At 37.8% G+C, this 15,745-nt stretch overlaps 1 protein-coding gene across 1 annotated transcript; it reads right to left on the reverse strand.

Moving 5' to 3' along the window:
• Nucleotides 1–578: 578 nt before the first annotated feature.
• Nucleotides 579–1,795, reverse strand: LOC121750816 (CEN-like protein 1). Its single transcript, XM_042145432.1, has 4 exons — nt 1,470–1,795; nt 1,321–1,382; nt 1,198–1,238; nt 579–1,111 (listed from the first exon to the last, which is right to left on the reverse strand). Exons 1-4 carry the CDS (start codon nt 1,668–1,670, stop codon nt 894–896), a joined length of 522 nt encoding a protein of 173 aa, XP_042001366.1. The 5' UTR covers nt 1,671–1,795; the 3' UTR covers nt 579–893.
• Between the last annotated feature and the right edge of the window lie 13,950 nt (nt 1,796–15,745).

The following is a 15,745-nucleotide window of genomic DNA, read 5'->3' on the forward strand; positions in this document are numbered from 1 at the left end:
ATTTATAGAAACAATTTCACCCTTTCACTCCAAGGAGGGATATATGGCTTAAGGGGCAAGTATTTTCTTATCCGATGCAAACAAACCGAATAGTTGCCACCGGGAATCTGAAGCTCCTGGCAGACACACTGTTTCATCCAGTACCCATCTGCTCTGCTTCTGTGCACGTGCAACGAGGAGAAAACGATACCCAAGAACGAGCAGGAGTAGGAGAAGCTGCAGCATCAGTGGAATGCTCAGATCAATAACATTTTATCAAGATCTGAAGCAAACCAAAATGTGCAGCGGTTTCCAATTTCAACTTACCTTCTACTTGTTTCATGCCTTTAATTACAAAACGGAGATCGAAGCTCGACCAGATGGCTGCTTTAGAAACATAGGAGCTTGAAAAAAAAAATCTATATGTCAAGAATGGTGAAAATGATATGATTATAGCAGCAGAGTGGTTTCATTGCTTTTGGGCAGAAATTCTTGATTCATTAAATTTGAAATGTGAATACACATTGCGAGTGAAAGAATGACACGTCATATGTGAAGAAAGTAAAAAGAGTATTGAATTAGTAGAAGCAACAAAGACAAGCAAAACAGTGATAGATAGCATTAGATCATTAGTAGTGAGTCATGAAATGAGGGGGACCACACTACACAACAACATATTAAGTCTTGTACAAGTGTATCTTCTTCTTATGAGATTAACAGAAACCTTAAACACATCAAAAAAGTTGGTGGGGATCAGCTAAGACTTTCCCAAAACCTTTGTCAAAAAGGTTTTATTTTTAGTTTAATTGTCAGAAATCATGAAAATATAATAAAAGCAGAACATGGGTGTGTACTATTTAAGCATGGAGAATAACAGTTATTGATCCATGATTGTTTATTGATGGATTTGAGGTTCATCTTCTTCTGCAAGCAGTCTCTCTTTGTGCATTGAAATAGACAGCAGCAACAGGCAATCCTAAGCCATTCTCTTCTGCAAATCCTCTTGTGTTGAAGTAGTCTCTTGAAGCCGGCGGCCTCACAGTGTGTCTGCCTCTCTGCTTGAACAACACAAACACATAGCGATGGATTCCGATTACTGGCTTTGGAGCCTCATAGCTCACAATCTCTCTCCCTGGTAACAAATTAACAAATCTTGAAAATGCAACTTTTTTATGCTACAAAAATGAAGTCAGTTTGGGGTTTGAGATTGGTTCATACCAAAAGATGCATCAGTAGTGCCTGGTATATCAGTAACTATCCTGAAAAAGGAAAATGAAATCATAAAATGTGAGTGTTCTTTATTAAACATAAAAAAATTAGAAAAATAAATATGATACAAACCAGTGGAGATGTTCCCTCATGTATGGATCACTAGGGCCTGGAACATCAGGATCAGTCATGACCTACAAAAACCCATGCAAACATACATCAAAATGTGAGAAACAAACACGCAGAAAGTGTGATGATATGTAATGGTATTGGTGGTGTACAAGAGTGTAAGCAGCCCTCATGTCTTCTCCACCAATATCGACTCGTGGCTTGGACACAATGACAGAGGGCATGAGCTCATGGCCATTGCAGACTTGCTTGTTGCTGTTGTATGTTACAATCAGCTTCACACAAGACACGAAGCTGTCCACGACTTCTCCCACGACTCTGCCTACCGAGAGAGAATCCAGTAACCGCGACATTATGCAAGAGTTCAGAATGTAGCTGAAGCTAAGTTTGTTTTTGTTTTTTTGTTTTGAGAGATGTTGAAGTTGTGAGGGGCCTTTTTATAGTGGAGTGGAGGGCTAAAATTTGAAGTTGAAATAATTCTTAGGAATCTCTGCATGCAAACAAAAAAGGTGTCTATGTGCTGAACAAAACATGTTTGAAAGAACTTTGCTACTAAGATGCCAATCAATCAAATTATGGAGATGGGGTCAGATGCAATATTAATACACTATTTCTTCAATTTTTCCACTTCTAAGATATTTTAATCAAATGACAAATTTCTTTATCAACCCTCTATTCCATCAACAGTTTTTACTTTGATTTTTCTCTTTACAAAGAATTGTGAATAGAGATTGCCTAATTATTACTCAATCTCAATGTGACAAAATCTTGATTTTTCATAGGCTCCTGTGATTGAGTAGTGCAAGTGGGGACATCTAGTGCTAATTTGACCTTCCTATTAGAATTGGGAGTTTGCCACATAAAATAATAAATGTCATTGGGTGATTGGCTGGAGGAGAATCTGGAATAAAACTTCTGGCAATAGAATATAATATCTTGAGCAAATGGGAATTCAACTTTTGAGGTGCTTCTCTAAATACAATACACATGAGAAGGGGAAAAATTAAATTAAATCTTATCATCGAAGGTTGGGACGTGTATTAATTCCAAGAAAAGGGATTAGAAGTGTCTTATCCTTGCAAGGATGCTTTGCCTGAAATGGAATGAAAATACATTTTAAGGAAATTCTTTGATCAATTAAATATCAAATAGAGCATGTGGTTTCAATCATGTGGTTTCCACTTGTGGAGATGTACATTGTTAATTTATTCTTTGAACACAGTGTTTTGATGTGCAATGGAACCGACCTTTGGATTATTTTTTTATGCATATTGTATATGTCTGTTTATGGAAATTATTTGCTTTTACCATGGATTTCGTATTAAATAGAAATGGGCAGTTTTCATTTTTTGTTTTGTTTTTGTGAATGTGCGTAATGAATAACGGTAGTATATTTTTTGATCCGGTTTCATCAGGAAAAATATGTGTGACATTATTCAGGCCTAAATAAATTACTCTGTATGGTGTTGTGCAACGCTGTCTCATCATGTATATTCAAATCCGCAACACATTTAAATGTTATATTTGATATTATAAGTGCAAATAAAATTATAAATATACCATTTGAATATGAATATTGAACTGTTTGATGGTAAATACTTCATCCGTCCTATAAATTTTGTCATACTTTGATCGGACACGATTTTTAAGAATTGTAATGGAAAGTGAGTTGAAAAGTTAGTGGAATGTTTTATATATTAGTTTTATAATAAAATGCGAGTTAGAATAAATTAGTGAAATATGAGGCCCACTACCAAAAATAGTAAAGAGTGAAATGTGATAAATTTTATGAGACAAATAAAAATGGAAAAAATGTGACAAATTTTCAGAGATAGAGGAATTAAAATTTTACTACAAAAATATAAATATATCCTATATAATCATAAAAAGCCTATATAATCATAAAAAGTAGGACATTGATTTCTCTCTCTAATTTTACAAAAATATAAATATATCCTATATAATCATAAAAAGTAGGACATTGATTTCTCTCTCTAATTTTCCAATTAACAACTTTTTGTGCGGTGGATCTATTGAATAATTTGATACTAAGAGCATCCTCATCCGTGCTCTTGCCAAATAGCACGGATATGGGCCTGAACCCACTTTTATTACTTTTTTACTCTCTGCTATTAAGCAAGAGCACAACACCCACATTTATGCTCTTCCGCAAGGACATGCTCAAGGGTCCCACCATTCTATTATTCAATTTAAATAAAAACATTTCAACAATATTAAAATGCATTAAAAATATCCGGAATACTATTACAAATTAAAAAAAATTAAAAATTAAATAATTAAAATACTAAAAATTAAAAATTACATAATTAAAATACTAAAAATTTAAAATTACATAATTAATATCCTAAAAAATAAAAAATACATAATTAAAGGCTAAAAATACCTCTGTAGAAAACTATTCCTCTGGCTCTATCCCCAATGTTCTTCGGAGACCCCCTATCATTGCCAAATGTGAATCAAGTTGCTCGGGGGTCATATTTGACCTATCAGCCAAATTGAGTTGAGCCAAAAGGGTCCACAATGAGTAGGTGGGGGGTTGAGGTGGCACAAAGGGAGCGGGGGCAGATGGAGTCGCGGCGCGACGGCGGTTGTGTTGGGGTTGGTAGCGGAAGCGTGCGTTCTAACGGATCACATAAAATTCTGATCTATTTAGCAGATTATTTAGACAAATTCTATTCGCATAATTTTCGCATGTATCGTGCTCATAACTTGAATTTAAACATGCTTTAGCACAAATAATCCCTAAAACATGCTTGCTGCGGAGTTAGCCAATTTACCTCGTTGAATCACTGAAGAATCGAAGATGGCTCGCGTCTTCTCCACGTGAAGATCTTAAGTACTAAACCACATATCTTTTGACTGGTTCCCGGACTGTAATCTGATATTAGTGTGGGCTGATCTCACCAGAATACTAGGACTCAAATAAAGAAGACGGAAACTGTTCACAGAGGATAGCAAAAATCGTCCCTCTTCAAGACAGAGAGGGGGACGAAAATTGTGATGGAAAATATATGTGTGTTTTCTGTCTCCTTTATTCTCCTATATATAATAAGTCACATATTGGGTCCAGTCAGGGATTTATGGAAGAATTTGGATATGGTCTCCCCCAATTAGCTTCTTCCTCATTAAATTGAAACCACAATTTAATATAAGCTTATATTGGAATATTACGAGCAGCCACTACAGAAGTAATATTGAACTGCCCATCCAAATCCGAAATTACAAGTATTCCGGGTTTCCATTTGTTTATCATTTATTTCTCGTGCTTAAGATAGAAACATCAATTAATTAATTAATGTCTGCTATGGACTTAATTAATTAACATATTATTAACTCCAAGAGTGGACTTAGCAAGAAACGCTTATTCGTAATCAAACTCCAACTAGCTAGGTTCCGAATAATGAAACCTTGTTTTGAGCTCCTCTTGTGGATGTTATCAAACGAGACTCACCTCGTGCACGATTCAATATAATAGCAACCCTAGCACCGCTAGATATTAATCACCACTACCCAATATACCATGATTCTTAGGTTGCGAAAAATCCACACCTTTTGGTAAGTCAAAGTAGTGCATAATCAATATCGTATGCTCAATGCTAACGTACATTGATTAAGAAATTAATTATCAAGACCTCGTCTTTCAGTAGATAACATAAAGACTCGTCTTCCTGTTAGATCCAATTCAGTGCTATACTACACCAATGTCATAATATTTCAGTAAGGCTTAGAAATATGCGGACTGACATTGCAACCTTTCACGATAGGTAGTCTAGGCCTATTTAGGTTGTGAAATTCTTCTTTTTCTTTGTTTAGAACTGACCATGTTACCTTAAAGTGGACGACGCCCACAACCGGTCTACTAAAACAAAGACTTAGACTTTGTTATGTTGATTATACATTTAAATATGCAATAAATATCCATTAATGTAAAACATAACAACATTATGACAAAAATAATCTGTTTCATTCCTTTGAAAAATATCATATAGAGTTTTACAGTATTAAATAACTCGAAAGGTGATTTCTAGTATACTAACTCTAACAGGTTGGTCGTTGCCTTCTTCCTTCCTTGCGGCCGGCGTTGTGAACTGCTCGGGCCGGCGTCGGGGCTACCCAAATTAGCTCCGGCGAGCTGGCTAGCCACCTCATCATCGCCGGCGTCGGATAGGGATACCGACCTCGACCGTTTGCTAGAGGAGCTGGAGGAGGATGCTACGCCTCCCCTATACTTCGGATGCACACACACCTCCTGCCAAGCGCTGAGGTACTTGAACGGTTTGTAATTTATGGATTGGTAGGTCGCCAAGGCGACACTAATGATGTCGAGCTCGCTCCTACCGCTCCCCGCCGACCGCTCTTCCTGGAGGTAATACCCCTGAAACTTTTGGATTTCTTCGTTGGCTCTAAATATGGCTTGCGCACCATACTCTCATTGCGCTCGTTGGTTCCAGCCGGGCGGTTTTCATTGTACCGGCAAGAGACGCGCCACCAAAACCTATCCCCGCTTTGGTTCGTGCCTATCTCCGGATCTTCGGAGATAATCAAATATGTTTTGAATAATTGATCCATCTCCGCCGGAGTGTACGGGGTGCGGACACCACGAGGAGTAGGAGTAGGAGTAGGAAGAGGAGGAGTTTGAGAGCTGCCGCCGCCGCTCCCTCCCGATCTGGGTTCGGGTGCCCACCCGTATCGCCCATCGGGGGCATCTTGGTCGTCCACCGGGTAAGGCCGGTAGCCACCCAGAACTTGAGAACCTTGGGTTTGAGGAGGGGCCGAAAATTGCGTTTCTGAACTAGGAAATGGTTGTGAGCCGAACCATTCGTGGTTCCAACCGCGGGAGTCGGAGGGGTGATCGCCGGAGCCAGACATTTTTTTTGTAAGTAAGAGTGAAAGATTGAGAATTGATAAGAGAAGATGAGAGAATTTAGATGAGAATTGTGTAGTGTGGGTTGAAATTTTTTGTGTGGAAGTAAGGGTATTTATAGATGAAAATGTGAATTTTGGGGGAAAATTGAAAAATAAATTAAAAGTGGGGAGAAAACGGATATAATTTTTTGAAAAGTGGGAAAATATTATTTTTATATTTATTCGGATTTTTTAATTAAAATCTGATTTTTTTAAAAAGAAAAGAAATTGCCAACGGCATTGCCGTTGGCTAATCAGGAAATGTCACGTCAGCTGCTCGTTGGCACGGACGTGCTCGATGCATCGAGCAGCGCCGTGCCAGCGGCACGGACGCCGTCCGTCGGCGCGAGCACTGCTGCGGTCTGCGGATGCTCTAAGGCCACGTCCAATTATGTTGTAATATCATCATATCGGCATGTTTTTTTTACTTTTAAAACAGACATGAATATCGGATGATTAATCCATACATGCACGGGTGCTGTTAATATTTGAGTTCTCTTATAAATTTAATCTTCAAAAATAATTCATGCGTTCTAGTTCAAAGAAATAAATATTATTCTCTGTCCCATAGAAATAGGCTAATTGAGATGACACGAGTTCTAATGCGTAATTAGTAAAGTAAGAGAAAATGAGAAATAATGTAGTTGATCCTTTATTTTCTCCTTATCTCTCATATTTTATTCTCACTCACTCCATTTAACTTAATAAATAGTACTCTTTATGTCTGCGAATAGGAGTTCGTTTTTTCATTTTGGTTCGGCCGTGAATAAGAGCCCTGATTCATTATTATTGTAGTAAATGGTAACTAAGAGGTCTCACATTCCACTAACTTTCTTTAATAACTTTTCTTAACATTTTATACCATGCTGAAAAGAAATATGACTTCAATTCGTAGATAAAGGGAGTATTTCTTAAATCTCAAGCAGAAAAGAAATTGATCACCGGTAACTGAATGAATGGGAGTGAGTGTATACGTAAGTATGATTAAAGGTGCTAGAAAATTGATCAATATTTAAAGCGAAGTTGTCGATGTCACAAAATTACTTCTTATTCTAGAGGGCCAATTGAGAAATTTAGGTTTAGGCTGTCCAAACAAAAATTGGGTGATAAAGTAGGAATATATGGAAATCAATTTTAATAATTTTTGTTTGGACAGCCTATAATTTAGGTTAAAGGGGAGAGAGAGAAGAAGACCGAGGGAATGAAAATTGAGAATTTGAGATTGAAGAACCTGAATTTATTAACTACTTATCAACCACTCTTTTAATTAAGTGGGTTGAATATGAGATTGAAGACTCTTTTACTTTTGAAAATTGAAACTAACTTATTAATAATGTCTACTGCCATTTAAATCTTAACCCTAAACATATTTAATTAAGTGGGTTGAATTTGGGATGGGCCTGGGCTAATAGCCGGTCCTGGTTCTGAGCTGGCCTGTTACAATAAAAAAACGCAGCCCAAGCCCATTTCATTTCCTTGAAGATCCGGGCATAGGCCGGGCTGGGCTAGACCAGCCCGACCCAGTTAAAAACTCTAAACATAAGTTAGTGAAATGTGGAACCAAAAGTAATAAAAAGTAAATGAGATAATTATTTGCAAATGAACCGAAAAGAAATATAAACGATCATTCACATACGAAAGAAGTATCTAAAATTATAGTGGGATTACCTATAGTATAATTTTTTCTATCCATTTTTAGCAGGGGGATCCTCCTCAGGGCTAAATAGCATAGCAGCCCCTGCTATTAGATACACCAAATAAAATAATCAAATAAAAAATATAAAATAAATTGAATAATTATATATTATTTTAATATCATATTAGAGCTGCTGTGCTAGCATTTCTTACGTGTCATCAACATATGACATGGAGTTCTTTAATAAAAGAGTGAACTACAAAAATAGTCCTTGGACGATAGGTTTATCTCGCTCATAGTCCATGGACTTTAAAAATATCGCTACTGGACTAAGGGTTTATTTCAAATTTGACCATTTTGGTAATTTTTTATACGAAAATACCCTTTTTAACATTTGGGCAATTTTATCTTTTCAATATTTTACTCCCTCCGTTTCACCATAGTTGAGGCGAAACTTTTCGACACAGAGTTTAAGAAAGGGGTGTTGAGTGTGTTAAATAAATAGATAAAATAAGTAAGAGAAAGAAAAAGGTGGAGAGAATAAGGTAGAAAGTGAATAAAGTAGAGAGAAAAAGGTGGAGAGAAAATAAAGTAAGAAAGAGAAAATAATTACTATATATAGAAATAACTCAACTATAAAGAAACTTTCAAAAATAGAAAAATGACTCAATTATGAAGAAAAGGAGGGAGTAGCTTTTTTGTGGCAGCTCATTATTATGATTTGGTGCAGGTTTGTGTCATAATTTTTCTACCTCTCTTTTAAATACACCGTAAACACACTTCTCTCTTCTATCTCTTTTCACTTCTTCTTCCTCTTGCTTGCGTCGACAACGATGCAATTTTTAAATTGTGCATTTCCAGCTGGGTACTAATACAGCTCTTTTCCCTCTTCTTCATACTCCATTTTTCACTGTAAAAATTCAACCAGAAAGCTAATTATTTTTGCTTTTAATCTGGAAAACAAGTTCTGACTTCTTGGGGTTCCCCAAAATTGGATCTTATTTATCTTGGTTCATAAATTTCCTTCACTCTGTTTTGTTTTCACTCATCATTTGATGGGAATTTGGATCACAGAGAAGGCTGCAAAATTATAACTATTTCATCAGGCAATTAACAGAAATACTAAAAATCAATTTCCCTAATTAAAAATTTTGAAAGCCTCCATCTTTTTCTTTTACTATGCAAGAAAGCATGAAGACTCAACGGTACTGATTCATTGGGTGGTTTCATGCCCAATTCTCCCAATTCAACAGATGATTCAATTTCTCTTTTTCATGAGAAATGTTTATTTTCTTTTTTATGAATTTTCTTTTATTTGGCTGTTAAAAATGAAGATTTCCATGTTAAAAATTAAACGAGAAAGGAGAAACTGCCCCTAAACCAGACTACTGAAAGTGTTACCGCAAATTACAATTAAGAGCCTTAGAGCATCCGCAGCGGTGGCGGTTGGCGCCACCGCCGTCCGTGCCAGCGGCAAGGCGAAGGACCGCCACCGCTGCAACCGCGCCGCTGGCACGGCGCTGCTCGATGTATCGAGCACGTCCGTGCCAGCGGACGCACACGTGGCGGTCTCCCATTCGCCAACGGCATAGCCGTTGGTTTCACAACATTTTTTTATTTTTTTTTTTTAGAAAATCGGATTTTTATTAAAAAAATCGATAAAAAATAAAAAAAAAAAATTTCACTTCCCCAAAAAAATTATATCCGTTTATAACCGTTTTTCCCCACTTTTAATTTTTTTTTTATTTTTTTTTACCCCCAAAAATACACACTTTCATCTATAAATACCCTCAATTTCACTCCAAAAAATTCACACTTTCACTACACAATTCTCATCTTCAATCTCTCATATCCATTTTCATCTTCCTCTCACACCCTACAAACACCACTATGTCCGGTAACGACGACAACCCAAGCGGCTCTCACGGTTGGAAACCCCGAATGGTTCGGTTCGCAACCGTTTCATAGTCCGGAAACGGAATATTCGGCCCCTCCTCTCACCCAAGATTCGGGCGTTCCGAGTGGCTACCGGCCATACCCAATCGACGATCAAGGTGCCTCCGATGGGCGCTACGGGTGGACACCGGAGCCTAGGCCTCGCGCCCCTTCCCAAATGCCGAATCCTCCATCTCGCGCCGGTGTCCGCACACCGTACTCACCGGCGGAGATGGAAAGATTGTTCAAGGCGTACTTGGAAATCTCCGAAGATGCGGTGGTTGGAACGAACCAATCCGGCGATCACTTTTGGTGGCGCGTCTCTAGCCGGTACAATGCACACCGGCCGCCGGGAACGATCGAGCGCAACGAGAGTATGGTGCGCAACTGCATCGGCCGAGCCAACGAAGAAATTGGCAAGTTCAACGGCTATTTCATCCAGGAGTCCCGGAATGCCGGGAGCGGCCGAAGCGAGGTCGACATCATCACCGCCTCGCTGAGCACCTACCAATCCATGAACGGTAAGTCGTTCAAATATCTTAACGTTTGGCAGGAGACGCGGACGCACCCGAAGTATAAGGGAGGCATAACATCCTCCTCTAGCGGCTCCTCCAAACGCTCACGGTCGGCATCCCTATCCGACGCCGGCGAAGAAGTGGCTAGCCAACTCGCCGAAGCTAACTTGGGTAGCCCCGATGCCCAACCAAGCGGTTCCCGACGCCGACCGCAAGGTAGGAAGAAGGCGGCGGCCGAACGACGTCGCGCCGCGACTCCATCTGCCCCTGCTCCCGAACCCGCACCCTATGTTCTACCTCCACCCCCGAACAACTCGTTGTGGGCCCTTTTGGCCCAACTCAATATGGCCGATAGGTCAACTATGACCCCCACGCAACTTCAAACGCACGAGTCCATGATATTGGGTCTCCAAAAATAATTGGGGTTGGTGCCGCCGGATGCGTAGTCTTCCTCGGGTTATATTAGCCAATAATTATGTAATTTTTAATTTTTAGGAGTTTAATTATGTAATTTTTAATTTTTAGTATTTTAATTATGTAATTTTTAATTTTTAGGATTTTAATTATGTCTTTTTATTTTATTTGTAATTTGTTATTTTTATTGTGGTTTTTTTAATGAATTTTAGTATTATGAAAATGTTTTTGTGTAATTGAATTTTATATTAATTGTGCTCGTCCTTGCGGAAGAGCACAGTTGTGGGTGTTGTGCTCTTGCCAGAGAGCAGGCATGAATAGTACCGCCCGGGCCCACAACCGTGCCACTGGCAAGAGCACGGTTGTGGATGCTCTTATATAGACTAAATAAAAGTCTAACTAACTAATAAAATGTCTAACTAATTACATTTGATTTTTCTAATTTCAACACTCCCCTCAACATAGAAGCAAAACAATTGCTGTCATCTTGACAACAAACATCAAACTACATAAGAAACATCGAAATGGTGTATCAAACTACAAAACTAATTCACACAAATTCCACGCATGGTTGAGGACCTGAGGTGGAGCAGCTTGTGATTGATCATCTTTCAAAAATTGATCTCAACTCCTCTTCCGCAGAAACTCCATCTTGAGCATCCAACTATAATGCATACTCCTCAATAAATTCCATACTAACTCCCCCTTAATAGTAGTCTCTTTCCAGAAATTCACACTACTAGCATATAACCAACACATTATTTCTCTAAAGCTTCACAGATACATGACCTTTATTTCTCTAAAGCTTCACAGATACATGACCTTCAATCCTTGAGTAGGCTCATCACCTCTCTCCAAACGATTAGATCAATCTCTACACAGGAAACCAATTACCAATGCTACACCAGGACTCTTGCAAAATTCACCTTGAACACAAACAAATGTCCTTCCAGAACATCAATCAAGAGGCATCAAACAGAGCCAAGGCTCTGAGTATCACTCCTTACAAGCACATCAACCCTACCACCCTCACATCTCAATCTCAGAGACAAACGGTGACTCGATACCGAAGGCGGCAACAGCGCCGTGAAATGAAGACATTGCCGCCTACGAAAGTTCAATCGGCTGATATCTGCTACACAAATGCAATGTCGCCGCGATGCCTAATTAAAACCTCTCCTTAGATGAGTTGTATACAACGAGGGGGCAAACAAAACTAAAAAATTCATCCGATACAATCGGAAAACAAAGACAAATCTGAAAACATATTCAGATTCAACAACAAATTTGAGAAAACATATTCTCAAAACGAAACACTCAACCGATTTTAATCGGAGAGATACAAACTTGGATCATACAACAGACTTGGATCATATAAATTCAATGAACAAAGGAAAAACGAGAGAGAAAAGAGATTTGAGATTTCATCGGCGGAAATTAACGCTGAAGAGAGATAAAAAAATGAGATGAATCCAATCGATAAAACCAGAGAATTTCAAACAAGAGAATCGACTGAAAATCAGAATTGAAGAAAAACAGATCGGAGAGAGAAGAGAACCTGATGATTTTCGGATCGAAAATAGAGACATCCGAAAGAGGATAGAACCTAATGATTTTCGTAAAACTGCGGTAGAAAACAACAAATCCGCTTGATTAACACTCCGTAGAGCAAAAACCTCTCAAACATAAAAAATGACAAACCCTAGCTGGAAACCAAACAAAAAATTGAAAAAAAAATTAGAAGAGATAATGGTAATCAGAGGCGGGTAGCGGATTTGCGCTCTGATACCATATTAAAAATGAAGATTTCCATGGTAAAATTGAAGGAGGAAGGAGAAACTGCTCCTAAACCAGACTACCGTGAGAGACGAGAGGAAAGGAAGAATATGGAAATTTCTTTATTGACTACATTTTGCCAAAAGTGTTGCAGCAAATTTCAACACTGGCAATTTTTCTCTATGCAAATTATTAATTAATTTTGTTTGTGCAGTTGATTTGGATGAACACAATAATCCGAATCCCATGTACACGAGAGAATTTGAGACAATGTTGGAGGAAGAAGGCCAAATTTGGGAGAAGAAGAGGAGATTAAGCGTGGTTCAAGTGAAGGCTTTGGAGAAGAATTTCGAGGTGGAAAACAAGCTGGAGACGATACATTTTTGTAAATTGATGAGCATGAAATATTACGAGAGAAAAAAAATCGAGGTGGACAACATAGCTTCTTAAAAGAGAGGTAAGAGAAAAAAAATACTTCATCCGACTGCCATTAGGAGTCTTATTCTTTGGCGGCACGGGTTTTAAGAAATGTTAGTGGGTAGAAAAGAGTTAGTGGAATATGAGTCTCATTTGTATATATTAGTTTTAAATGAAATGTGAGTGAAATGAGTTAATGGAACGTGGGACCCTATTCACGGACGAACTAAAATGGAAAAACGGAACTCCTATTCGCTGACGGAGGGAGTATAAAGTAACATTTCTATGACACAACCTGCACCAAATCATAATAATGAGCGGACACCCAAAAGTTAAAATATTGAAAAGACAAAATTATTCAAATGCTTAAAAAGGTATTTTCGTATAAAAAATTGTCAAAATGACTAAATTTGAAATAAACCCTTAGTCTAGGATATCTGGAGATATTTTTAAAGTCCAGGCACTATGGGCGAGATAAACCCATAGTCCAGGGACCATTTTTATAGTTCACACTTAATAAAAAAACAACGAGATTTGAAAATGTTATTATGTTTTATAATTAAGATAGAAGGATTTTTAGATGTCTGAATTGAGAATACGATGCTTGCTGCATATATTATTTGCATATTCCATAATAAATGCCATATGTGACCTTTTATATTCCCTCGTCCCATTCAAAATATCTATAATATTGAATGACACATGATTTTAGGTGGAATAATAATGTGTGATAAAATAGAGTGAAGAAATGTGATTGAATATTTTAATAAGAAGAAATGAGAGAGATTTATTTCCAAATTAAAAAATAAATACCCTTAAACGGGATAAACTAGAAAGAAAAAGTTAACATTTTGAATGGAACAAGTGAGTGAGGGAGTACATATCAAATACTTCATCCGTCCTCAATTAATTGTCAATCTTTGACCGGGCACGGGTTTAAAAAAATGTAAAGAAAAGTTGGTTGAAAAAATTAGTAGAATGTGAGACCCACTTTTTTATATTGGTTTTATAATAAAATGTGAGTGAAGTGAGTTAGTGGAATGTGTGACCTACTTATAATTTATAGTAAAAACAAAGTGTGACAATTATTGAGGGACGGACCGAAATGTTAAAGAGTGATAATTAATCGGGGACGAAGGGAGTATCAACCATGTAAGTTCAAAAGTTAAAATGGTTAATCTTATAGTAGTACTAAAATAACTCGTGTGTTAAAAGAGAGAAAGCAATCAACAGGAATCAACCGAAACGTACAAGTATACGTAGTCTAATTAATAATTACAGAGGCGACTAACAAAAGGTTGACATTGTTTAGTAATTTTAAATTGGAAAAGAATATAGCACCACAATGCAGACCCTACATATGTAAAGTCATTAAATATAATTATAATTAATTAATTTGATGACCTTCTACTAATCTCTTCTACAGTGCTTGTCAAATTCATTTTCACACTTACTGCAACAACAACCAAAAAAAAAATTCCAACCCAACCCATCGGACCAGTTTATTGTCGTACATGGATTATAATTTTCAAAGTTTACAAGCGTTTCAATTTATTACGTACTATAGTCTATATAACTATAATGCATATGTAATACTTGAGATGCACATCTCAACTAGTATGATACATTTTCTTTTATAATTTGTCTCAAATAAAAATAATATATTTCTATTTTCGAAAACAATAAAATAACTTTTTATCTCTAATTAACACATTCAATTTTCTCTCGCCAATTAAAATTGAAGAAATAATTGGGGATCGGAAGATGTATTTTATTGCTTAATTTCAATATGTGTTTGGGCTACAACCTTTATAGGCATGAGATAATTTACATAAGGTAAACGAGATCATTGGAGATCCTATTCTAATTATGGTATACAATCAATTTGGAATCAATCACCTTAATTCCATGATTTCTTTTCAACACTCCCCATCAAGTTAAGTAATGGAGTTTCCGATACTCAACTTGCTTAATACTTCCCTGAACGACTTGGAATTCACAGCCTTGGTTAGAACATCTGTCAGCTGATCCTTCGACTTCACATATGGAAACTCAACAATCTTGGCTTCAATCTTCTTCTTGATGAAGTGTCTGTCGACTTCCACGTGTTTAGTTCTATCGTGTTGAACTGGATTTTCAGAGATGCTAATAGCAGCTTTGTTGTCGCACAAATCAAGCTCTGTCATGCTAATAGCCACAATATCTCAGTGAGGCCACTCTTGATTCCACGAAACTTTCTTCCGCACTTGAAAGTGCTACTACCTTCTGCTTCTTGCTCCTCCAAGTGACAAGGTTTCCTCCTACCAATATAAAGTACCCTGCCGTGGATTTTCGGTCATTTGGGTTCCCTGCCCAATCCGCATCAGTAAAGCCATTAATCTCCAAGTGCCCATGTTTTTTGAACAACACTCCATGCTCCGCAGTGCTCTTCAAGTACCGGACAATTCGCAGTACGGCTTCCCAATGGTCTTCTTGTGGTGAGTGCATGAACTGACTTACTACTCCCACAGCATATGCTATGTCGGGATTAGTATGAGAAAGGTAAATGAGCTTCCCAACCAGCCTCTGGTATCTCCCTCTGTCCGTGAGTTTCGCTCCTTCAACTATCTGCAATATGTGATTCTGTATCATTGGGTTGTCTGCCGGCTTGCAGTCTACCATGCCCACTTCTGCTAAAAGGTCAAGAATATACTTTGACCCCTTCTGGCAGCATAGTGAACTCCGTATATCTGAGTGTCTCAGCATAGTGAACACACATCTACACCCCACGGCTTTGACCCCTTCTGGCAGTTTTCCCTTCACCCATGTA

Source organism: Salvia splendens, chromosome 10 (genome assembly GCF_004379255.2).
Source record: "Salvia splendens isolate huo1 chromosome 10, SspV2, whole genome shotgun sequence".
Lineage (NCBI taxonomy): Eukaryota > Viridiplantae > Streptophyta > Magnoliopsida > Lamiales > Lamiaceae > Salvia > Salvia splendens.

What these genes read in the sequence shown, in the direction of transcription:
- LOC121750816 (XM_042145432.1), bottom strand. Translation starts at nt 1,670, where the DNA reads ATGTCGCGGTTACTGGATTCTCTCTCGGTAGGCAGAGTCGTGGGAGAA. An exon ending in TGAGGGCTGCTTACACTCTT is followed by an intron (nt 1,383 to 1,469) that starts GTACACCACCAA and finishes GGGTTTTTGTAG; the next exon opens with GTCATGACTGATCCTGATGT. An exon ending in ATGAGGGAACATCTCCACTG is followed by an intron (nt 1,239 to 1,320) that starts GTTTGTATCATA and finishes TTCCTTTTTCAG; the next exon opens with GATAGTTACTGATATACCAG.